The sequence below is a fragment of the Colossoma macropomum genome, unplaced genomic scaffold (assembly GCF_904425465.1).
Source record: "Colossoma macropomum unplaced genomic scaffold, Colossoma_macropomum, whole genome shotgun sequence".
In the NCBI taxonomy this organism is placed as follows: domain Eukaryota; kingdom Metazoa; phylum Chordata; class Actinopteri; order Characiformes; family Serrasalmidae; genus Colossoma; species Colossoma macropomum.
The window spans coordinates 36204748-36230685 of record NW_023494803.1 but is presented as its reverse complement, the minus strand read 5'-3'; the positions used below and the strand labels follow the sequence as shown (position 1 = coordinate 36230685).

At 40.9% G+C, this 25938-nt stretch overlaps 1 protein-coding gene across 3 annotated transcripts in view; it reads right to left on the bottom strand.

Annotated features, from left to right (window-relative positions):
* Positions 1-1085: 1085 nt before the first annotated feature.
* Positions 1086-25938, bottom strand: part of kif13ba (kinesin family member 13Ba) — a 45512-nt gene continuing 20659 nt past the window's right edge. Inside the window, exons 9-40 of one of the 3 annotated variants that reach the window (XM_036592540.1) lie at positions 24439-24551; positions 23878-23989; positions 22977-23189; positions 22399-22509; positions 22079-22213; positions 21654-21784; positions 21261-21347; positions 20891-21084; positions 20472-20721; positions 20047-20209; positions 19780-19926; positions 19543-19692; positions 19225-19350; positions 18528-18701; positions 17788-17945; positions 17300-17432; positions 16990-17136; positions 16833-16862; positions 16567-16666; positions 16059-16185; positions 15696-15751; positions 15342-15466; positions 14074-14250; positions 13792-13884; positions 12772-12924; positions 12549-12626; positions 11472-11525; positions 11185-11335; positions 10466-10599; positions 8713-8778; positions 6568-7318; positions 1086-5272 (exon numbers count right to left, since the gene is read on the bottom strand). In XM_036592540.1, the coding sequence (XP_036448433.1) occupies positions 5049-5272; positions 6568-7318; positions 8713-8778; positions 10466-10599; positions 11185-11335; positions 11472-11525; positions 12549-12626; positions 12772-12924; positions 13792-13884; positions 14074-14250; positions 15342-15466; positions 15696-15751; positions 16059-16185; positions 16567-16666; positions 16833-16862; positions 16990-17136; positions 17300-17432; positions 17788-17945; positions 18528-18701; positions 19225-19350; positions 19543-19692; positions 19780-19926; positions 20047-20209; positions 20472-20721; positions 20891-21084; positions 21261-21347; positions 21654-21784; positions 22079-22213; positions 22399-22509; positions 22977-23189; positions 23878-23989; positions 24439-24551 (4863 nt within the window). In that variant the 3' untranslated portion in view covers positions 1086-5048. The remainder of the gene's footprint in view (positions 5273-6567; positions 7319-8712; positions 8779-10465; positions 10600-11184; positions 11336-11471; positions 11526-12548; positions 12627-12771; positions 12925-13791; positions 13885-14073; positions 14251-15341; positions 15467-15695; positions 15752-16058; positions 16186-16566; positions 16667-16832; positions 16863-16989; positions 17137-17299; positions 17433-17787; positions 17946-18527; positions 18702-19224; positions 19351-19542; positions 19693-19779; positions 19927-20046; positions 20210-20471; positions 20722-20890; positions 21085-21260; positions 21348-21653; positions 21785-22078; positions 22214-22398; positions 22510-22976; positions 23190-23877; positions 23990-24438; positions 24552-25938) is intronic. The other 2 variants (XM_036592542.1, XM_036592541.1) reach the window with 2 other exon arrangements.

The following is a 25938-nucleotide window of genomic DNA, read 5'->3' as shown; positions in this document are numbered from 1 at the left end:
TACATCCATGCACCAGTAGGCAGGAAAAAAATCATTTTAACCAATGTTTCACCTCCCCCGCCTAGAGTCTTTAGTCTGTCACAGTACTTTAATTTACACCAACTGTAATGCTTTTGCAGCATTTATTAGCAGAAACTTCAGATTAGCTGCTCTTGCCATGCTGCGAACACAGGAAAATGATTACATGAACAAAAAAAAAACACCAATATAAAATCCGATCAGACAGTTCTCATTGAAGTCGTTTGGCCACAAATCCGTTTATTCTCACAAATGTGATAAACACTGAAACTTCATCCACTAAAATGACTAAAACCTAATACTTTCTTTACAGTAATTAAAGTAATACTGGTTGAATATTAAGAAAAATACTGAAGAATTTTGATTTGATTTTATTAACATTTTTCAGCGCAAATGAGCAAATTCTCATTACAGGAACATAGTAAGATTTGAAGATAAATATTTTCTCCTCAGCTTTTCTTGTCATACTATGTCTATTTTTATTAGCCTAAATATTTTAAAGCCAACTGTTAAGACAAATATTTTACAAAACATAGTATTTCGCACTTTTTCCCTCATTACCGCAACATATTGAGGTTTCTTTTTACTTGTGCCACATATTTGTTGTTTTGGTTCACTTCGGTTGAGTTTACAAGAAAAGAATTACGGTTAAGAGATTCAACAGTTAAAAGGAATAAAGTATTTTTTAATCAAAAAATAGAAAAGATCAATATTGATAAGGAGAGACAGCTGTGTGGGCACAGTATGATAATGACAATTTGGGAAAGAAATAAAAATAGTATAGCTAAAAATAGTATTAAATTTGATGCATATTGTGTATCTGCATGATGACTGACACTCAAATACTTACGGATATGATCTGAAACTGTCTCATGAAAATGACCCAGTTGCACAAATATCCAATCTAGGACCACATATGAATGTGGCTCAGATCTGTTTGAAAACATTCACACAGCTCTGAAAATATCAGATCTGTGTCTTTAAGGCAAAACAACTGAAGTTGTGCCACTTCACTCAAACATGGTGACCTAAAGCCTGTGGCCAATTATAATAGTCAAGCACATTAATATTGGTAAATCAATTCACTTTTTATTTTTGCTTTACAGGGAGATTATTGTACAATTGATATAAAAGAAATTATAAATGAATTATTATACATGATTATTCTTTGGATATCAGCATAGAATTACAAATAATTAAATTAATCCCAAACTTGTGCTCAGATTGGAGTCACAGAATGCAACTATATACATACACACACAAACATATACTCTGCAATATACACACACACACACACACACACACACTCACACAATCAACAAGTGAGGAAATGATTCATGACCATAAAAAAAAAAGAAAATCACTAAAACTCCAGGACGAGGCACAGACCAGTGTCGGAGAACAATAGCAGTGTACAGGGAATCACACTTGAGAGAGAGCGAGAGAGCAAGAGCAAGAGAGAGAGAGCGCGAGAGAGAGGGGAAAAGGGCAGAGAGTTTCTGCAAAGAGCGCCGTCGCACATCTGTGTAAACAGAGACAGCAGAGCGCTTTTCTCCCCAAAAAGCCCGCTCTCTCGGCCGCGGTCCCTGTGGGGTGAATTTTAAATCGGAAGAGAGCACTTTTATCCATGCTGGCATGAAGCCAACACAGTCACTGACCCAGCAGGAGTGGAGCTGAAAGGCCACTTTGCGGTCGCTTTAATATTGCTTTGGATCTGTGTCACTTTGAGAAACTGCAGGCTAGATAGGAATATCAATAGCGTGAAAACACACATGATAAATGTACATATGCCATTGCAAACAAGGTAAAACTAGGGCTGGGTCTCGAAATTCAATACTTTAAAAGGTACCGACCAAATTACTTAAATAAAGCGGAATACAGAGTAAATCACAAGTGTCAGGATCCGGTCCTTGTGGGCCAAAACACTGCAGACTTCAGCAAACTGCCTCATTAAACACACCTGATTCAGCTCATCAGCTAATTATCGAGGCCTTCGTGAACTGAATTCAGAGCGTTAGATGAGGGTAAACGCTAATCACTGCAGCAGTTTGGCCCGAAAGGTCCCCGGTTTGACATGCCCAGAGTAAACTCTATGATGTTTAATATGGCATTTCAATAGCTAAGCAGCCAGTCTTCATCATCAGTGAGCCAATAAGCATGCTTCTTTCAAAATCTAGCCAGTTGATTGGCTGTTAAGCATGTTAACATCAGCAGTCTGTTGAACAAATACAAACAGCGGTGTCTTTGAACACTCCCCACTACAGTCTTCCAAGTCTGAGACTGCCGGGTACCACGCTGAGACTGGAACTGTTGGAATAAATTTTTTTTGCTGGCTTTAAAAAAAGATAATTAAAAAGAAAATGAAGAACAAAAAAGTACAAGTGTACAATTTTTCATCTTTACTATAGATATAGAAATGTCTGTCAATGTATCTTTTTTGTATTTAATCAAAGGTAAAAACTACTGTTCAGGAATTTGTAATCAAAGTCAAGGTATCAGTATTTGTATCAGTATCGCATAGTTCTGAACGATACCCAGCCCTAGGAAAAACATCAATGCAAGGTCATGAACTGTGATCACTGGGTAAGATAAATCAACAGTAAATCATTGACAAAAAAAAATAAAAAAAATCAAATTGCACTTGAACATTAAAACATGCTATCCTTGCAAAATACAGTATTTTGCCTCAGTAATACCGATGTTGGTCACTGAAATGACAAACAGGGAAGGGGATCCCTTTACTGAGAACCAATCAGTCAACATTAAGATCACTTCCCCTCTCTCATGATAAGCAGTAAAACTAACTAAAGTCTTATGCAAGTAAGGCCACTGTGGCCGGCACTCACGATGATATGAACTATCCTCATAACTCATTGTATACAAAAAAAAAATATATATATATTTTAGGACTAAGCTGTTAGACGCCTAATACTTACAACACATCCCCAGTGTAAAGTGAGAGCCATGGGTCAGACAGACAACATCGAATAACGAAGAAACCTTACTCTCCCTTGTCTGATGTCTCTGCACACCAGTCTGATCGAAGCAGCATTTCAGTTGTGCTACTTGTGCGTTTTAATTTATTGATGCACGAGGCACAGATATGAATAACGATATGTTTTCAGGACTGAGACAATTTCAAAGGAGTCGAAGTCTCTCTCTGCAGTGAGGAGGAAGAAACAGTGTCTAATGACAATACACGCATGTATTGCATACACACATTTCTTCTAATAGAAGACTCTGGAACTATCAAATGAAAAAAATCAAGAAAATAAATACTACTTTAATGGAACCTTACCCCTTTTTAAGGACAGGATATTTTTGTCAGGTCAAACAGTGAAATGCAATGGCTTTATACTTCAGCACCAAGTCCTACAAAATTCAGAGCTTCTGTGGTTTGATTAACTTGCTATAAAATAAACAACCCACTGGGTGGGCACATATCTAATATAAACCCAATGTGCAAATTAATTTTTAATTCAAAGGATTTCTAAATTTTTAGGAAAATCATTACACCTACCTATAATCATTAAAATAGATTTTAATAATCTGATATTGCATTAGAAATCACATGACTTTAAGGATAAAAATGCAATGGTATAACCCATCCTTCTTGTCCGCTCTGATGTGCAAAGATTATTTAGGAAATTATACAGAATCATGTTTCTTATGCATTAAATTATGTGCATAATTTGCTATGTAGTGGCGCAAAATGCTCGATACATTTCATGGAATGACTTTCGCTGATGCAAATAAAAAAAAATGTAGTTTTAGGTATTGTCAGGAATTGGTCCATACTGTCTTATATAGTGTCCTTGCTAAATTCATTTATCAGAACAGGTTTCTCATGGAAGACTGAACTTCATGAACCACTAAAATTCTCATTTTTCAGTAACTGTTCAAACTGTTCATTAGCTACATTTTCTGTCAGCTTCAGACTTTAGAATACTTTCAACTGCTGGACACTTAGCATCATTACAAATGCCCCTATAAAAGGGCCTTATTCCAGTGCAACTTTAAAACCTTTGCAAGACAGCTCAGTTCAGTTTATCACTTATTTAACCATTTCATGCTGTAAATCCTTTAAAGTTTTCCAGTTACCATTAATAGCCTATGTGTCCGGAACTGATATAAATCAGATACACAGGCCATTGCACTACATCACAGTTAAATCAACATGCATGGAGCTCTGCTGGACAGAGGCATCCAGTGCCCTTTTCCCTGTAAACTACTGATAGACTTTTCTCCCAATGCCACTTCAAAATTCCATCTTTTCTCCGTTCACTGATCCACTAATTATAGCACTTCACAACAACGCAGCATTAAACTTCCATTCACTAATGACTGCCTCCACTTTACCATTACATAAAGACAAAACACGAACAAAACCACCTTCAAAACCGGATCACTTATTATACATGCATACAACCGTGCTATTGGCAGCTTAGGGTGCAAAGCCCTCTGACTCTTACGACAGGCACAACCAGTATCTCTGACCAGTCCCTGAGATGACCTTGCGCTGACAACAGGCATTCTCACTAGTGTTAAGGAGGAATAAGGGGATGTCTATAAAAATAAAAGAAAAGCTGAATTCACAAAAGGCACATTCTGGAAACTTATCGAGGATTTCTGACTGAACAGGGAAGATCAATCATGCATAAATCACTTAAAAAGTCTACAAAAGGACTCTTGAGGACAAGATAAGGGCAGGACAAGAACGATGGTTTGACCTCGAAGAACTGGAAGTCTCATTCGGTCAAAGTTCTGAAGTTAGTTTAAGGTCTGTTAACTTGAGGCGACCCATTACACTCCCATAGTTCATTCAGTGTCGCCGTTCCTCGGTGCTACACATCATGAGAACACTTAAGCTGGTGTAAAGCCATTGAGGTGTGGGTGGAGGAATGCTGTACCAGCTCACATGAGCACCAGAACTGCAGCCTCAGCAGACTGAGGAAGAGCACAGAGCACATAAGTCTTCCTCAGACAGGCACACATAAGCTGAGGTTTCACTTGATCTGGAACAACAGCGTTTAGCTGCTCCAGGATTTTCGGTTCTGTCCTTTCTGGATCGTTGTGCCAGAACCTCCTCTTATCTGGGGTAACAAGGCAGACTGACTGAACTCTCCACTGCGCCGGTTCTCCCCGTGACGTTTGGACCCCTCCCGTCGACTGACTCGGTCCGGTCGCACCAGCACTCCATAACCAGGGTTACAGCGAAAGTACTGACGGCCTTCTACCGAGCCATCATTCTTTCCTGGTGGGAAATAAAACAATAAAAACAAAAAAAAAATAGTTTGACCAGAAAGATTACATCAGAGTGTTAAAGCAAAATATGAGTGATTCTTTAATTTTGTAATGGAGCTGTAGCTAACAAGTAAAAAGAGGCTTCAAGATGACAGCTAATACTGACCTTTTAAAGAGATGTATGATCAGATTCGGTTAATGCCAACCATACACTAGAACATTTTGAAAAGACTTTGGAAAGACTTTTTAAAGACTAAAGTCTGATACCCTCTCACATATAAAGACAATGTCAGAAATTTTAGTCACAGACTAGGATTTTGCCAAGACCTTTCTAGGATCTTGCAGGGTCACTATGTGAGAGACTGCAACTAGATTTTTGAGATAATTTCCCATCATGCACCTGGTGGCAATTTGCAAGAGAAACCCTTTTTCCTACTCCTGTCTACAGTGGTACAAATGGGAAGATGAGTTGGCTGGGTGTGAAAAGATCTGGGGCTCAGCCCAGGTCACTGTAGTAGTGTGTATTCTGGCAGATAATCACCCAGAATTTTTTAATTACCCTGTAAAATGTGCAGCTACTTTTTTAATTTTTTTAATTTAATATAAGGATTTACACATCAACAAAACATGCAGCGTTGTTGACTGGATGTTATGAACTAAACCATAAAAAACAACCCAACAAAATATAAAACCACAAAAAATACATAAATAAAAAGGAAAAAAAAACATTGATGCTTCTTCAATATTGCCATTCTTAAAGTCCTCTGCACATTTCCTTACATTATTGTTAACACTGTAAACTTGAAATATTAAAACAGCCAGTTTACATTTTTAGGTTTGATTTATTATTTTAAAGTGGAGCAGATTTTTCATGTATATAATGCTCTTGTACTAATAAAAATAATAATAATAAAGTAGACACAAGGTTTTAAGACACAAAGATTTCAGTCAGTCATGCATGCATTTTCTCTCCTGCACATCACAGTTGATTATATTGCAGCGTCAAGACAAGAAAAAGACTGACTCAAGGCGGCTATAGTGACAGACTCACATTAAATGATCAAGATGACGCGAGCGTGACACAACTGTAGCATGGCATTGATTTTGGCCAAATTGGCAAATAATGTTTACACTGCGACTTTTGCTAAAAGAAGGTAATGGAAATGTGCTAGTGCATTTCATTAGGATATTCAACTCAGAGTGTGAGTATTTTGTCAAAGTATTTTGCTGTAAAGAAATCAAAATCGACCACAAAATCGGTGCATCCCCAAATTAAATCCCAAGAGGAAGATGACTGCAACTGACCTGCAGGAGTGTCAAGTTCCACACCGACCCAGATGCCACCTGAGAAGTCCGTGTGCCCGACGTAGCGCACAATGCCGCACTTACTGCCGGCTACCATGACACTCTCCCCTACTTTCAACCAGTGAGGAAGGTTAGCATCTCTGCCTGCCTCTTCATCAGATGTGATCTCCAGCTTCTCAAGACTGTCCGCCTGCTGAGGATTCAAAACATTTCCTCCTCGTTCTTCCTCAACCAGAATACGACTGAATGACTTGAGGTCTGAGGGTTTGACCCTCTGGAGGGAGAAAGGGTGATCTGTAGCAGCTTTGGGTACTAAAGGAGGGATGACTGTCAGTTTTGCTTCAGTGTGAGAGGAGGGAACCCCATTTCTTGAAACAGCCTGAGGGTCTTTGGGGTATAGGGTCTGCTGAGGCTCTTCTTTTCTAAGCAGATCAGCAGAGCCCCACTTTAGCCCAGCTTCTGCAGGAGTAATGGAGGCATTAAACGGGGTGCCTAAACCGTCCTCGCCCTCATCCGCTGCCCGTCTGGCTGTCTCTAATCCCAGCTGAGTATTGGGGGTGGGGGTAAGTTCCCCGCAAGCGGTGGAGACATCAGAAAGGGTTGCGGTGGAGACACTGCTGGAGAAATAGCCACTGGAAGCTTCACTGATGGGGCTGAGGGGCAGGTCATGCGAATCATGCATGGAAGAGGGCAGGGCATCAGGACTGTCTGAGAGTTTCTCTGAGCCAGGATTTCTCCCTATTACTGGCACCTGAGGGAAGGCATGGCCACAGCTAACTCAATCTACAATTCGATGACCAAAAGCATGCTAGAAAACTAAAAGACTCAAGACAAGCACAGTATAAGACATGCAGGAGAAGCAGACCATGCTTTTGACAACTAACTCAGTTAAAGGGCCCATATGCTACATTTTTATCATTTTCCCCCTTAAATATCACACTTTGGTTTTATGTTGTAAAAACATATTTCATTATTGCATGATAATTTCTAACCTGTATTAATCCCTTAGAATTAACCAACCAGTTTTTGTTACTATGTCTTTAAGACTGATATATGTAAATGACATTTGTTCTGATTGGCAGCCCTGTATTGTGCCACATTCAAAAAGCAGTGTGGGCTGAAACACTCCATAGAGGTTTAACCTGAATAGGCAGGATAAACTGCTGTAGACTTAATATGCATATATATGTGTGGCATGTGCCCACCCCCGTGCCCCGACGATGACAGGCGTGAGAGCCGGCAGGAAGGCAGGGCCCGAACACCTAGCGCCGACGAACCTCGGCCGGGACGGCAGGGAGAGAGCAGCGAGTGAGGAGGGGGCAGAGTGCAAAGCCCGAGCTCCTCCGAGTGACCCGAGTGACGCAAGTGATGGCAGGAGGAGAAGGACAACGACAACAACGGTGCCGGCAACAAGAGGCACATGGACAAAGAGCGAGTCCCGAGCTCCGCCGCCCGAGCCCCGCCCCTGTTCCGCAGCGAGGCCGCTTCATTACACCTCACGTTCGACCCGGGCGGCCCGAGCTGCAAGCTGGGGACGGTGACGGGGAGGCAGAGCAGCGAGCTCTCGTTCCCTCTCGGCTCGGGTGCTGATCTGGCTGGCAGCCTGAGTGCATTTTAAAGAGCTGAGGGGGAACAAGAGAGAGGGACAAGCAGCAGCCGGGAACTGAAGAGCTGAAAAGACTGAAAAGTCTAGCTAGCTTAAGCCACTGAAAAGTTTTGTTTTGTGTTGTATTTATTTGATGTGTGATTAAAGAATACGGCTGCTACAACACTGAACCCTGCCTCCAGCGTCCTCCATGAGCCTGGGGTAGCACATGCCGTGCTACAATATGTAAATGCACTAGTTTTTGTGACATCACAAATAAATAATTAACATAAAACAAGTTTTTTTGCAGCTTAAGTGCCATATACGGACAGGGGTACATTTTGAGACTTTAATCATATTCAATTGTTAAATACTACATTACTAAATTGTGAGACGCTACATCAAACACTTATTATTATTTCTATTATTATATTACATTATTATTTCCAAACCAAATAATAATATGGGCCCTTTATTCCCTGAAAACATGACCTATTTATTTATCTCTGGGATATTTCATTTACATATAGGCAAGGTATGCAGGGTTGAGATTCTCTTACCGGCTCTACTCGAACTCTGTTTTCATCAGGATTGTTGCTGGTTTGCATCATAATACGGGGCACATGCTGGAAAGAGGGAAAATCTTTGCTTACATTTTTATAATGTTTTATAATTGTGGAGTAATTGGATTTGTAAGGTTTTGCAAATAAACTGTAGGATAAGCTTGATCTAAAATCGAAAGTAAGAGTGTGAAGTGGGTGTGCGTGCATGAGCGTGTAAATACTGCCACAGATTTATCTATCTATCTATCTATCTATAGTCAGCCTACAGTGCCGCAGCAAATAAGATCAAAGATTATGACAGGAAAATTAATCTTCAGGAAATTATGCAGTAGAACTTTAGTGCTCATGCATACTAAGCAGGTTCCTTTAACATGACAGATAAAAGAGACAATTCATCATAAAAACATCATCTTAAAAGATGACTGCAGCCTGCAAGTCTTACAATTACTACTTAATTTGCCATAGTCTATGAAGAATAACAGCATGCTTGAAAAACACTGGCAATACAGCATCAGCAAATGCTCTCTATATGGAAATTAAGTAATAGGAAAACAGAAAAGCATTACCCAAGTACTAAAATGGTCAAGTGAAATTAAATTGGTCATACAGGAAACACCAATAAATAGCACACAGTTTAAATCCAGCCAGCATAGGAAGAGATAATTTTGCTAGATTTTATTAGAGATGCTTGAGATTATGGAATGCAATATATGGATTATGGATTTTATCCAACAGCTGCTATTGAGTTATTCCTGAAAATGTATGCTCTTCTTACAACTGCTGTTTCTCTTTATAAGATAAATAATTTATGCCTTCAGTTCTGCATGAGTGAAAAGCTTAAGCAGAGGTTGCAAGTTATTAAAGAATGTAATGAGACAATTACGATTTATTGCACAGTCAGTTATTACATGTAGACTCGATTAATATTCTGTATCGCCAGGTTCGAGTCTGTACTTCTAACTTTTTTTTTTCCAATGTCCACAAATGACAAACATGGCAAACAATGAATTTTCATCATATTTAAGTCATAATAGAATCATCTACTTATGACCACAAATGTGATATAGATAAAAAGCTTGCAATCTGCACATTAAAAATAATTCCTCTGCTTGTTTCAATAAGCTATGAGTAAATTAGGGCTGGGATGAAAAGCAATTCTGAAAGATTGATGGAAATAAAATTATCCATAAATATCCAATAAATCTGAAAGCTGTCAAAGTTTTGCAAAGGAAAAAAGTTTTTAAAACGTAAAACACTCCAATGTCCAATGCCATCTTTCACATCAGACCTCATGTTTGTTGAACTTTGCCTCAAAATGAGCTCTTACCCAGCATCTGCATCCTTGAGTCACACTAAAGGAAAAATTATGACTTTGTCCCCATTACTAAATGAATCTATTTCTTCTTCCCGTGTTCTCAGTGTTAAATAAATAATCATTGATGTGAAGATTTCAGTGTGTTAAATCTGTAATGATTGACTTGATGTGACAAGACCTCACAACGATGAAAACTAGAATTTAGCATGAAAAAATATTGCTTTTGATGCAATTTTCCCAGATAAATTCTGTTAAAATAATTAAATGGCAGTTAACAATATATAGCGCTCAAATCAGTAAGTGGTCCCAGCCCTGATGTAAACTAATAATCAACATCAAATTTCACACACTTTTGTTACTGCTAATGAAAACGGCAGTTGCTAGTGCCACTCCCTACAGAAAAATGTGTTCAGTAAAAGGAAGAGCCAGACGCACCTGCTGAGAGTGAGGAGAGGGACGGAGGTCCTTCTTGTCATCGCGAGCAGGGAACAGGGACTTAAGCAGCTTGGGCATCTGGGGGACCAGGGCCTTGACTGGGGAGAGATAAGAAGCAGCAAGCCCTGAAAGACCTGTGGGGAGGTCGGGTAGGAGCCAGAGGAGGACAAATGGAGCCAGAGACAGGCCAACAGAGAAGTGGAGAAAAGAAAATATGAAGAGAGCAGACAGGGACAGAGAAACAAGGACGGACGTGGCGGAGGTGGACAGGAAGGGTGCAAGAAATTGAAGGCAAGCACACATAAATGCCACATTGACAACAACATAAATAGTTTGACAAGACAAATAGAAGCAATGGAAAAAACAGTGACATGTCTAGAAAAGGAAGTCTGATTATTCTATTCGGTTTAAGTGATTTGAACTGTATTTCTGAGGTTCTATAAATACCTCTGTACATGCAAGTAATTAAAAGTGAATTACTCAATTACAAATACTCAAAAAATTGCAATTACACAATTTTATGATTTTGGGATCACTATTATAGGACTGGATTAATAGGATTAATTTTATGTAACATGCATAGGAGTCACTAGCACAGTTTAGTAGACTGATAAAGAGTTGACGGACAGACTGGCCCAGGCAGATGAAGATTCTGCAGTGAAGACAATCAGACATCACTCAGTTTCAAAGCACTCAAAACAGAAGCATGGCTGGTTTACCTTGCTCTGGATCCTGGGGTTGTGGTTGGGATTGGGTTTGGGTTTGGGTTTGGGTCGGTGGTGGAGGCGTCGGCTCCCTGGTGGGCCGAGGTAGCGTGCGGCTGAACTGAGGAGACGTCATGAAGATGTCCTGCTGGCTTTCCCATCGATTCTTAAAAAAATAGGAGAGACAGTTAAAGTGAGGTTAATCTGGGGTCAGGCAGGGTCCCTTTTAAAGCACCACATTAGAATTCAAAACACTTGTCATTTACTGCTGATGAGGCACACAGAACAGACTGGACCCCTACCTTGTTGTCCTCCAGGCTTGAGTTTAGAGACAAATCCTGTCTGCTCCCAGATAACTAAGGAGAGAGTAACATAAGGGTGATCTTACAAAACCAAGTAATGTCAAACACTACATCATCAAACTTGAGTGACACATGGGGGGAAAAACATTTTAAGATAGTTTTCAAAATAGTTTCACTATGGGCATGCTTGCATGTTGTAAAAATGTAAAAAAAATGTTTTTATTTCCAGAGCAAATCCATTTAAGAATTTTAAAAGGTCTTTGGCAGAACAGAGAAAGCTACCCACACATTGGAGCTATTATTTTCATCAGACTGCTCCAAATAAACAAGTCATCTTTGTCAGGTGTGCTTTTTAAATACATCTAGTAAAAACATAAATAACATAAAATGACTCAACCTTTTTACTTACTAATTTACTATACTTACAAATGTGCAAAATATAAAAATTTGAACATTAATGTATTTTTTCCATGCACAATGGTAATGAGAACCCCACTATGGAGGAAGATTTTATGTTTCAGTAATGTGAATGCATCTGATTTCACTCACTAATAAAGTTGATGTTTGTTTAAAATAAAATATATATTGTTTAAGGAACTTCTCACAAATTTTCAATTTCACTTGGTTTCAACTAAACATTTTTAATGATTTTACTCCACATTTAGCGCAAAGCTGTTGCTATGCTGGAGACAGTAACAGATTCTCCCAACTTTTTTCAGGCCTTGCATGGTGTAAGACATGCAGGAGAAACAGTTAGACTACATCAATATATTCAGGGGAAAAAAATGACGCATTTATTTTAGGGACATTTTATCTTTCCCATCTACAACATCAGAAAAAAAAATCATATGAACCAATCATTTCAAAACTGTTGATTTGATCACCTTTTAGGCCTTCCTACAATACTCAAATTATAGAATGAGTTCTGACTCTAGCAAAAGTCAGAGAGAGGCCAGGTGACTTGCACACAACTTTGCTGTCATGTGAACATGTTAATCTGAAAGGATTGTTCTCACTCTAATCCCTGGAGTTGGGAACTCTCTGGAGGCATGTTCAGCAGCAGCTGTGAGGGCTTACCCTGTGCACACTGGGGGAGCTGAGACTCCGTCTGCTTCCTTTCCCTTTGCCTGCCAAGTGTTCTTTTACAGCCACTTCCTGAACACGAACGCAGGAAAAAAGAACACAGACACATTGCAGGACATGGAGAATTACCATCACAAATCTGTAATAAGTCATTTAAAAGTAATTAATTATTCAGCTACACAACTCTGAATGAATTACAATGAGAGTTAGTTCCTACCTGCCGTAGGCGGTCCAGGGTGAGGATGTTCTCCACTGCAAGAACACTGCGCAGATATTTTTCAATGGCTGCCTCGTTGTCTGAGGACTTCGGGTTCTCTGCGCTCGTAGCCATCCGGGCCAGCATCTCCCTGTCCTCTGAGCTCTGAGCATCCTGATGGGCAAATTCATTTGTGTTTGATTACACACATTCATAAACTCCATATTCTCCTTTGAAGTCAACCTTTTTATCATGTTAGTTTTATGTCTCTAGTCAAACATTATTCATCATACATCATTCAAAAGACAAAATGCTTGTTTTTCTCGACAAAAATGGGACATTTGCCTGCCTCGAAAATGTCATTCGATTTTTGATCATGTCACTCTGACCACCCTCCCACCCCATCACTGATAGAAAATGGGCAGCGAGCTCAGAGACGCTGCCTAGCTGTTTTTCACTCAGAAATGTCACTGCATGAAAAAAAAACTACATTATGATTTCAGATTTATGTTGACTTTAAGGAGTACATTAAATCTCTTCCGTAATACTGTTTAATGAATTAATAGTGAAAAGTAATACTTTTTTTGAAATATAATATCCATTTAATGTAATTTAGGACCCAAATTCTCCTCCTTTTCCTTCTTAAATGTGCTCAAAGTTGTTATTGTTTTGTTGAAGCTTTTTACTATTTCACAAATGTCAAAAACTAAAAATCATGATACAATTCAGTACCATGTTAAAGTCGAAGTAGTTCTGCCATATCGCCCACCTTTGATATCCTACATTATGTACCTACGAAGGCTTAACAGAACAAAAAATCTCTAGATATTTTGTTTTTCCTTGCTCCTGATCAGACTCCTAAAAGCCTTAAAATACAGTTCAGCTGAATCTGGTGTTTTCAAGTAGGAAAAAAGAATAGACTAAGGGTTGCCTCAGTGCTATGATTTGGAACCGTAATATTTAGAAACACTAGCCTACAACTTACACTGTAAGTGGAGGTGTTTTCATTGTTTGTTTTGGCATTAAACTCCACATGCTTACCCCTGGGATATTGGACACAACCTCAAAGGTCACCCCACAGCCAGGGATGGTGCTCCGTGTGGACATTCTCCTCAGGAAGTTTTGAGCAAAACCCTGCAGCCCCAGAGACAAAAAAAAAAGATAGTAGATTACAATAACATGTCTGAAAAGACACAGCAGAGGAAAAAAATGATATATTTTGCCCTTCATAAAACAAGACAAATTATTCAAGAATTCAATTTATATTCACTGTTGCATGTTTGCACAAAGCAAAAAGAAGGTAGGCAGGAAGGCGCTGCTCACCTGTCGCCCAGTAAGATTCACACAGATGCGCTTGCGTAAAACCAGCTGCATCTCTGCTGGATGGCTGAGTTGCACCACAGTCCGTATAGTCAGGTAAACCCTCTGGTCTGGAGCTCCTCCTCGACTTAGCTGAGGACACCCGTGAACCGTAGAGTCCCAGGACGCTTCTGCTTTTACCTGAGAACAAATCAGAAACAGTTGGTGTTAACATTTTGCTTGCTAATAGGGGTGGGGAAAAAAACTTCAATCTTAGACGCAATTCTCACTCAAAAAAATCTGAATAATTTCACAATCAGATTTTCTGTAAAACAAGCACCCAGACACATTACAGGGTAGGATCCTTTGGTGCAATTTGTTTTTTGAGGAGGAAAGACAATGAGAGATCTCATGCACTCACAATTGAAAGAGATAATTCAATAATATTCAAAGCTATGCTTTAAATAGAAATATTTAGCTGTGAAGGTGCAACATGCAAAGTAAAAATATGCTGCGGGTTTCTTAGTGTGGCATAACATCCGAGCAAGATTCTCAGCATTTCCTGTTTAGCTTAAGTGCCACAATGGTTCAGATAAGTTACATCTTTAAATTTCTAAAAAAATATTATACTTCATGGTGTCTCCACAGGCACACACACACCCACCCACACCTTCTAAGCTGCTTAACCTTCTGGGTCGAGGGGGGAACTGGAGCCTATCCAAGCAGCCACTGTGCGGAAGGCATGATACACCCTGGACAGGCCGCCAGTCCATCGCAGGACAGACAGACAGACAGACATATACATGCGCACACACACACACACACACACCCACCCACCCAGGGGCAATTTAGCATATCCAATTGGCCTGACTGCAAGTCTTTGGACTGTGGGAGGAAACCAGAGCACCCAGTGGAAACCCACGCAGACACGGGGAGAACATGCGAACTCCACATAGAAAGGACCCTGGTCGCCCGGCTGGGAATCGAACCCAGGCCCTTCTTGCTGTGAGGCGATAGCGCTACCCACTCTGCTATCGTGCCGCCCTCTCCACAGGCAGATCTAGCTAAATTCCAGAGCAGCTCCACTATAACAATGGAAAGCCAGTCTCATGGACTGGACACGGCTTGGGAACTCACTCACTCACTCACAAGAGTAAGTGTTGCAGTCTGACATTTTTCCAGTACGGGGTGCTATTAGTCATTTAAATGGAAGAAAGCCACAAATGCATGTTTGTACTGACAACTTCCAAAACAAGAAATGATTTTCAAAAGATGTAAAATTGCTCACTTACTTCCCCATCGTAATGTTTGACGATCTGCAAGTCAAAGAACTCGTCCTCATCCTCACCACTGAGTGAGGCATCCCAGCCACCAGCCTCTGGTGTCTCAAGGTTTTCTTGAGAGCTAAAATCATCCGCTGGTAGGGAGAGAGAGAGGGAGGGAGAGAGAGAGAGAGAGAGAGAGAGAGAGAGAGAGAGGAGAGGAGAGGAGAGGGAGAGAGAGAGAGAGAGAGAGAGAGAGAGAGAGAGAGAGAGAGCACGTGAGAGAGAGAGACGAGTGAGAGAGAGATTTTTATGGGCATTTCACATTAAAAAAGTAGCCAGCACTGGCGTTTTGGCAATTTTGATCCACAAGAGTTAACATACCACTCAGGTCAAGGAAGAGGACTGGAATGTGAGTTTCCATCCCAGGCACCGGTACCCTGCCAAGACCAGGCAAAATATCAAAACATGCTCAATTGAAATAAAGCATTAAGGCATGAAAATGTGTTTTTTCAGTGTCTAAATATAGCCAGTTTAGTACGAAAACATCTTTCACACAATGAATACAAAGAATAGTTGCCCTGGCCACAGCATGTTTTATTTCTTGTACTATTAAATGTGGGCAGAATTTAACTGAAGTCATCAACTGAAAAATAAATAACAGAATATATTATGTATTCGAATAATGATAGGAGAATACATCATGTATTAAGAACCAGCATGCACTGTCAGTCACTATTGTCTCACCACTCTGCAGGAGCTCCTGGGATGCCACTACCAGCAGAGGGCACCATCACTGCATTCCTCTCCTCAGTCAGAGTCAAGCGGCACTCCAGCAGCTGGGCCTCTCGCTCCACATCATCTTCTGACTTATCTGACCATAAACAGGCGAGATAAGATCTTTTACAGTCACATAATAACATGTTAACATGTAGCCTAATGTAACTAACCTCCTCAGTCAGAACTTTTGGTTCACCAATTCCCAAAAAATGGCCACCCACTCCATACTGATATTGAGAACCTTACAAACAGCAGCAAGTCTATGCCACATGATGTTTTATACCCAGGTGATAACAGGACACTGTAGGCTAGCAAGCTACCTCACTGTGCACCTTCTCTCTAACTTTACCATTTCATTTAGCTTTAATATTTTGATTGACTTTGCACGCAGTGGAGGCACGCTTACATGGGCAGAGCAGAATGTCTGCCAGCTGAACTGAATGAATGCATGAAAGCAACAGTGATCATTTTATACCTGTTTTGCTGACCAAGGTTTGGAGATGCTCATCCAGGTATTCCTGTCTCTTAGTGAGAGCTGCAAGCCACTGCCGTCTCAGCCTCTCCAGGTCTCGCTCCTGTGATGGAAATACAACTAACTAAATATTACACCACCAGGGGAACACTGTCTATAAAATTGCTGACATTCAACCTGTCAGCATTTTTATAGACATCTATAAAATTCAACAGGTCAATATTGCAAATCAAACATACCTGATAGCTCTTATTGCAAATCAAACATACCTGATAGCTGTCCATTTCATCACCTTCCGACTACAAAATAAAAAAGCATTTCATTTCACAACAGTAAATGACCAGCAGGCATTTCCTTAAACTGTAAAATACATAAATAAATAAAAAAAGAATAAAAAAAATATATATCCAAGGTTTTGTTTATCACCTCCTGTGAGTCACTGGCTTTAGCTGGGCGAGCTTGTCTGATCTCCACACACCCAATGGACACTCCCAGGATGATCTCAGCTATCAGAGGCATGGTGCCAGAGTCCTGCACCGAACGCACATCCACCTGTATCCGCCGAGACTGACCCTGCAAAGCACATGTACACATGTACCTTTCAAGACACCCCAGAATCCAGTACTTTTCCCATATTCCTAATCTCTATCATATCTCTAATCATACCCCATATAAATCATAATAACACACAAAATGCCTCAAGACAGGGTTTGATATCATGCACAGTGAAAGTCACCTGTCTGAGCTGGAAGATGCCTCCTGTACGAATGTCTCGTGCTGGCACAACCTCCACAGGCATATACTCTCCATTCTCATTCAACTCCAGGATCTGCACCCACATCTCCAGCTTCCTCGTCACCTCACTCCACCTGGAGAAAGAATGAAAGAAGCACATGTACAGTTACACAAACAACATCATGCTCCACTCTGATGTACTGGGTACAGACACAGACAAACTGGCTCTAGGGGATTAGTAGTAATTGTACTGTTTTATACTGCTTTGTAATGCGTTCACTATGGCGCAACAAAAGAAATCACAGATACTGCAACATCGAACCAGCAGAATTAAGAACTTACAACAAGAAACAGGATCATTAGACAGTAAACCCTCTTAAGACAGGGGTAGGCCAACTGCAGAAGACATGTTAATAGAGGAACTAAAATCTGCTCAAAAACTCTGCCTAGAGGAGGTTATTTATTTTTTTCATTTCACCTGCCACTCACCTGTCACGCAGTGTACGGGTCTTGGCTTGAATGATACTGAGGTCCCACAGGGCAGGGTTCCCGCCTGGATCAGACTGCCTGTGACCATACACTTCAATGGCCACTGCACCCTCTGTTAGATACTCAATGAAATCCTCTGTCACAGCCACTGCCAGCTCCTACCACACAAAAAACAGAAATCTGTCTTATTTTCTTTGTTTTGGTATGATCTCTAGATGACTGTAGATGGCAAAATAGAAAAAAAAAAACGTGCACAATTACTGCTTAAAAGGACTCGTATCCTACATTTGTCTTGTATTTTATTTTTCCCCTCCAAGGTTCACTTATAACATTTGTGTTATTTTATGTCCAAAAAACGGCCAAAATTCATTTTTACATGACCATTTTCCAATCTCTCCTTATCTCTTAGAATTAAACAGTGTTTGTTGCTGTGTCTTTAAGACTGATATATAATATATGAGTGTCTGGTACTGCGCCTCTTTCAAAAAGAAGCTTGGGCTGAAAGACTACTTATAACTTCAACATAAATGGAAGGTTGTTGTAGGCTGAGTAGGTGAATATATACATAAAAATGTGTTGGTTTTAAATGACACCAGAAACTGTGAGATCAAAATGGGCTGTTTTTGGAGCTTAGTTTCCATACATGGATTATTTGGACTAGGAAGTGAAAGGTACGTTTTGAAACAACAATGTTTAAATACAGCATCAAATTCTTTTATTTCATGAAGACTGGTTCTTACTTTACAGCTGTCAAAAACCACCATGCAGTGGGGGTCTTTGCTGTTTGGTGATGAGGCAGAGGGATCCACCTCCGGAGCCACAATAATGGGTTCAGCTTGGTCCCAGAAAGAGTACTGGCAGAAAACAAAGTTGGACAGGTACTGGGGAAGGCCTGTAGCCTGCAGGATCTTAATCTGTTAGGGGGAGATGGATGTGGAGGGAAAAAAAACTTGTGAAGCATCAACCGAGGTATAACGTAAACTAAAACGGAATAAATGCTGATTTGCCAGCTGACTAGATACACTTATCGTGCACCTACACGCATACTATTTTAGTTCACTTTGTAGGTGTACATTTAATGACCGTAGCCCATCTATTGCTGCACAACTGCCAGCCACCCTCTACCCCATCCACCAATTCAAAAGGACCACCACAAGTCTACCACTGACCAGACATTGTTAGGGTGGTAGACCATTCTCCGCACAGAAATTTTTTCAAACACCTCAACATTACTGCTTTATCCAACAACAGAGGTCCTGTGGTCAGAAACTGATGAAGGTATAGAGGGAAGACTAACACATGTGCATGGAAAAAGATGAGCTGTAAACTAACTGTACACCTGCAAGATCTGTCCCATAATGTGGCCAGTAAGCACTGATTTCTGGATTATCTAGATAATTTATCTAGATTATCTCCAGAGAACATTACTGTACTTACCATACAGACCAGTTTACGCTCTTGATTCTCTCCCTCAGGACTGCTATCACTCTCATCACCTCCAGCCATGCTATCCTCAACCCCTCCAGCAACACGCACCACTTCCACATGCAGTCGTCCTGCCACCTGAACCAAACACAAGCCAGTGTAACACCTCAAGGATCTATCAGATCAAGTCCTAGATTGCACACCTTCACACAAAACAATATGAACTCTGCAGTCTTGCTTTGGAGGTGAAACCTGCACAAAGGTAGCTTTCCAGGAAAAAAAAGTGGTGACCACTTTCACACAATAACAGATTCATCGGTTTCAACGTACCTCTCCCTTCTGATTGATAATAGGCACAGCATACTGCAGTTTGACATCATAGAACAGGCAGGACAAGAAGACATTAGCCACTCCGATCAGGCTATGATTGACTTGCTCATCAAAGAAGGGGTCTGCTCTCTTGAAGTATGAACGCATCACCTGAAAGGAAGGGGGTATGTTTGGATCATTTGTCAGCTGGTGTCAGGGTAATATTCCACTAGTTGTCAGAAAAGCTCCAGCACTTACAGGGTTGTCCTCATCATAGTCCTTCCACTCCTGATAGAGCTCTCTCATATCCACCAATCTGTTCTCCATCTTCTCCAAAGCCCAGATCTGTTTGCCTTTGCCTTTTCGCCTCACCTGAATGGCAGGTTCACTCAGCACAGCATCCCGCTACACGCATGCAAAAACAAACAATGTTTTCCTGCATTATGTTGTATATAATCCTATTGCAATAATGTCTGAGAGTCTAAGCTGCTATACACTCGGCATGGATGAGGAGGATGAGGTTACCTTCCTGTTGGCGTTTAGGTTGGCAGCAGGGATTTGAAGAGTGACTTTGTACTCGGTTTTCTTGTCCAGTTCCTCAGCAATGAAGTTTGCCTCTTGTACCAGCAGATTGGCCTTTACGATCTGCTCTCGAAGCTTCCGTAAGCTTCTTGTAAGCACTGCCTCTCTGGACCAAGACAGAGGTCATCAGGTCAAGTTTGTTATATTAATAAATATAGAGGAATGAGTCAGTTGGCACAAAAACACCAGTATTTCTACTTTGACTAAGTGTGCATTATCCCTGACATGTACTGATAAAACAAATAAAATGAATAAACATAAATAACTAAAATTAACAATAATATAGTGACAGAAACGTGCTTGTAATGTATTTTGACACAAGTCTACTGTAGCATATCATGTCTGTTTTCAGTAAGGTGTGCTCCAACCTCTCCTCGCTCCACTGGCGCAGGCGATTTTGGGCACTGGAAGAAGAGGACACTCCTCCTAGGCTGAGTCTTTCCATGCTGCGGTAGTGCTGTTGCGAAGGCAAGGCCTGTGTGCTTTGCCTTTCTGGAGTCAGTCGTCTGCGCAGCTGCTGCAGCTCCTGCTCGTACATCAGCCGCTGGCGTTCCAGAGCAGATCGCTTCTCCTCCTCATGCTGCCGCTCCAGACTCTGCAGGACTGCCTGCATGGGATCTGCAGAGGGACAAGGAGAAATCAAATCAGAATAAGAACATCACAGAAATCAAAGATGCATATCCAAAAATAACTACTAAAAGTATTTGAACAGTAATTGGATTAAATCAGCCCTCTTTTAAACTTGGCACACTATTTTTAGTGCAATCATTCCTTTCGTTGGACTCACCATTGCTCCCCAGTGCCTTCATCATGACCTCTGTCTGTGCAAACTCATAGCTGAAGCTGACCTCACTAGACACTTCGCTGGCTGTGTCTCCATCTGCATCTAGCTGCTCACTGCTATTACTGTTTTTCATATTGCCCCCTTCACCCTCTTCTTCTTCAGCCGCAGGCCGCGCACGTCGCTTTGGAAGGTTTATCCTGGAGGACAGACAGCAGGGCCAAAAGGCTGACATTACACTGAGTGTACGCAATCGAGTACAACAGCTAATGACCAGAAATCAAAAGACCTTTAACCAAAATGAACTCGGCTCCTCTGTTAAGTATATTTTAACCTCATTTTTCACAAGCAATCCGTCACTGGTGAAAAGACTGACCTAAAAAAGTGGTTGTTGCCCCACAAAATGCGGTCACCATGATGCAGTTGCTGCTGGCTTGTGACAGGAGATCCGTTTACACATGTCCTGCAACATGACAAAACAGTAGTTTTAAACAAAACAGTTTTCTTCATTGAGTCCATTTCTGTAAATAAGTCTCTATGCTGTAAATATGCAGAACTAAATGGCAGAACTAGTCCATTGTTTCTAAAAAATTCTCAGTTTCTAAAAAGTAAATTAAGCTTGTTTTGCAGTTATAAAAATTTATTTTTCAGCTCTTCAGATAGTATGATCCTTGACCTAAAAAACCCACACAACAATAAACAATAAAAAAGGACCATTGGTTAAATTACTGTAATAATGAGGCAGTCTACTGACTGAATGCTAAATTACCTAGAGTTCCTGTAGGGATTGAGGAATACGGCCCCCTCCGGAGTGATGTCGATCACGCAATGCTCAGCCTGGATGCCCATCCCACATAACTGAATGTCCTGGGAGTCTGCTGAGCCCACCTTGGTATGCTCCTGCAAAACAATCCCATATTAGCTGTCCATTAACAACAAACTGAAGGCTACAACTACACAAACTACTCTGTAAGCAATTTGCTCTAAATATTCCTTATACATGCAATGACTTACAAGTGTTGTAAGTAGTAGTAAGTAAGTAGTAATAAATGTCAAATAAAGAAGGTATGAAGTCCAAAGCATCAGCGTATTTGAATAATAGTAGGATTTAAGTGCTGATCCGAAGAAGCAACTTACAGAGTATCTGCTGTGTCACCTGTCTAAAGGAAAAAAGCTACGCAAACAGTAGCATACCTTCAAGTAGTAAACTAGCAGTTCATTGAGGGCAGGGTCAGCATTAAGGTTAACTAGGAAACATTTGTCCTCTCCCACACGGATCCCTGATGACTGCAAGGAGATACCCAGGCTCTCCAACTGTTTTTGCCTCTCCTGAAGAAGGTGAGAATTATGTCACGATTTTTGTTCAAGTCTGCACTTATAAAGCTATAATTTCTGTAAATGTTATAGCATGTAAATGATAACATCATTATACATTATATAACATCATAGTCACCCCAATCAGGCTGTGACTGATTCACTTTTCAAAGAAGGGGCTATAATGTGACAAAGGTTACTTGTGCAATCTCCTCAGTCTTCCTTAGCTTCTCCTCCCAGGTGACTGTCATCTCCTGGATCAGCTTCTCAGACTCCTCCAATCTGTCCTTCAACTCTGGAGCTTTCATGGACTAAAGAAGACACAAACATCAAACTCAGCATCAGCCTACAAGTTTTCAGGTCACTGACCAAAAATTCTGATTTAAATGTTAATCACATTGTCTACTAGAGGTGCAGACCGTAGATAGCAACTCTATTTGATTACAATTCTTTAGGAAGCTCTTCGGTGCATCATGTAATTTCTTGTTTTTATTTGATTCAATTCTTTTGGTACACTACATATCTTAAAAATATACAAAAGAAGCGGCTGCAACATGAGTATAGAGCGAAGAGAGACAATAAAAACATTACATGAAACATTCGTATGGATATTAACATTGAAAAATATATTTGGCCAAAGATGAGCACACACTATCAAATATTATTATAATCCATTATAACATTCAAAAATGATTGTGGTTGAATTGCCTCCAGATTGATGCATCAGTGCATTTAGAAACCATTACTGCCTGCTGAGGCATGTTTGGTTAGGGTGTACCTCTGCTTGTGTGAGCTGGTCTCGTAGCTTCTCCACCTCCTCCCTCAGCTCTCGGATGATCCTGGCGTTGGGGTCCTCATTCACCACAGCGTGGTTGACTATACTTTTCGCTCGGTCAGCATAGCGCAGCGTGGATAGGGTCTCATCGTAGTTATCAGCTGCCGGGCTCACTGTGGCCACCATGGCAGTCCGGCTGTTCCCACCTAAACTGTCCTGCAATCAGAGGGAAGGAGGGGTGCAGATTAGTGGACAGGAGCATAGAGAGATGGTCACTTTCCAGAGAATACTCAGTGATTCATACATCATGAACTGTTTTTGTGTGTGACACTGTCTATGTAATGCAGAGACAGAGAGAGAGAGAGAGAGGAGAGACAGACACAGAGTGAGCATGTAAGGTGGAGAAGGAGAGAAAGGGAGCGAGATAGAATAGGAGAGAGAGAGTGTGAAAGAAAAGGGAGAAAGAGGGCAAGAGAGAAAGTAAAGGCAAAAGAAAAACAGCATGGGGGAGAGAGACAGCACAAAAGAGAGAGAGAGAGAGCGCGAACATGTAAGGTAGGGAGGCAGAGGAAGGAAGCAAGAGAGACCGTGAGAGAGAGTGTGAGAGAAAGGGGAGAAAGGGCAAGAGAGAAAGAGTGAGGAGAAAAAGATAAGGAGAGCAAAGGAAAGAAACAGAACGAGAGGGAGAGAGAGCAGAGCAAAAGAAAAACAGAGCATGGGAGAGAGACAGCATAAAGGAGAGAGAAGGGAAGATAGAACAAAAGGGGAATGAGAGAGAGAGAGAGAGAGAGAGAGAGAGAGAGAGAGAGAGAGAGAGAGAAGAGGGCAAGGATGACTAAGAGGAAAATGGGGAAACCCTGTGGAAATTTTTCCTGTGTTGATGTGGCAGATCCACTGGCGTTACCTTGAGAAGCCATGTGAGCACCGAGTCTCGGTATGGCACAAACTTGCTCTTGTTCTTCCCCGCACCCTGGTCAGCCAGCGCTGAGATCACCAGCCCCAGAGTGGTTAGAGACCTGCCCAGGGTGCCAGAAAGAGAAACAGAGAGTGAAGCAGAGAGCGTGTACAGTGCCCCTCTATGCCCACACACATTCTCCTCTTCACTTTCACAACACACAAAGCACACAAACCAAAAGCCAACCTCTTAGCTGGATTTATTAACCACCTAATGATCAACATCAGGACAAACTGTGCCTCAAAAGTTTAACATTTTCACATGCCTGGCCTTCCAGAAAATGAGCTGCCTCTCAGCCAAAGTAAAGAGCAGCCGAAATAAATACCATAACCACTCATAACTGCAAAATTACACCATTACTCAGAAACACTTAGACCTTTATTGAAACTGTGAACCACGTGAGAAAAAAACAGGATAAAAATAGATGAATGCATCATGGAGAAAGTGCCACATCAAAGCTTAAGTACTGTGTTGTGTTCAAAGAGACAGAGAAGTGTAATGGTTATGTACTTGTTAATGTTGCTGCCTTCCTTCAGTCTCTCGCCAGCCGCACCAGTCTTCGCTGCTCTCTCACTTCCAGCCAGATCCACTAAGCTCAGCTTACTCACCTTCTCTCCACTTGTCTGCACAGAGAGAAAGAAAGACACAGAAAATTTACTCACATTCAAACATCCAAGGCTGCAGGGTGATTTGATTAAAGCAGAAAAACAATCTTCACCTTCATGCAACCCTTACTATTTAAGCATTTTCATGCCTGTCAGGCTTTCCCCTGCATCCTTCCTCCCCAAAATAGAGAGACTGCTTGAATATTTGTGTATGAATGACTACGCTGCCCAAACTGCACTAAACTGTCAAACAGAGCATGAACAAAGGCAAATGAGGCCATGCCAACAAGGACACAAGTATCCATTGTTCTCCTCTGTCCAGCGCACTGCTGCAGTATGAAGAGCAGCCAGGCGAGCACAGACCTTACTATAAACACCATTACTCACATTACCATCCGAAATAAAGCGTTGCTGAGAGGGGCAGGACACGAGAGGGTGAATTGGTGGAGTGGAAGGAGGGGATGGAGACAAAGACCACAGTGCAACAGCATTTGTACTAAAAGAGTTAAAGCCTTATACTGTCACTGTTGTAAACAAACCTTGTATCTTTCATATAATTTAATTAACCTTTAATATCACAACATTTTAATGTTCCCAAAGACCATTTCTACTGGTCTTTCCAAGTAAAGCGCAACAGTACTGTGCAAAAGTCAGAGAGACCCACCCTTAAGATATTTGACTTTCAGTTTAAATGGCCATTAAGTACAAGTTATTCATTTTTCAGTTTCAAGAAAAAAGCAGAAATCAATAATACACATTTTTTCAGTATTTAGTGTGCATTCACCCCAAATTTCTAGAGAGACTTGCTTTCAGTTTTTCAAAGAAATTTGCATGCAGATTTTTCCACATTTCTAAAGTTTAGTCTTAGAAGTTGGTTGCTCATAGTGCTGAGCTGTCTTCTCACAGTGGAAGGATGGACAGCACACCTGTGGATTTTTTCAGATCGGAAGCAGCTTGATTTTCTCCTCTCTCTCAAACATAAAAGCTTTAAGTGTTGTTTATGTGATAGGGACAGTGCTGGTGTCTACCAGGTCTTGCACTATTACTACTGTAGTTTTTAATCATTTTTTAAACTCCAGGTTCGGAAACTCCTGTTTTTTCAAATATTTTCCTTTGACGTTCTTTCCTCAGAAATATCTTTTACAAAAATGAATAACTTGTACTTAATGGCCATTCTGACTTGAAATTAAATAAATAAAAGATGGTCTCTGTCTTTTGCACAGTACTGTAAAAATATAATATAAAGGTGGGGGCCGTATTTCCTTTTATGTACTCTTTTATTCACTCACCAGGTGAACTGGTTAGCAAACACAATGCCGAGCCACTATAAGACCAGACAAGGACAAAGAAAACATGAATCAGAGTGCCACACCTGCTCTCAAAGTTCAACAATGGCAGAGTGTAA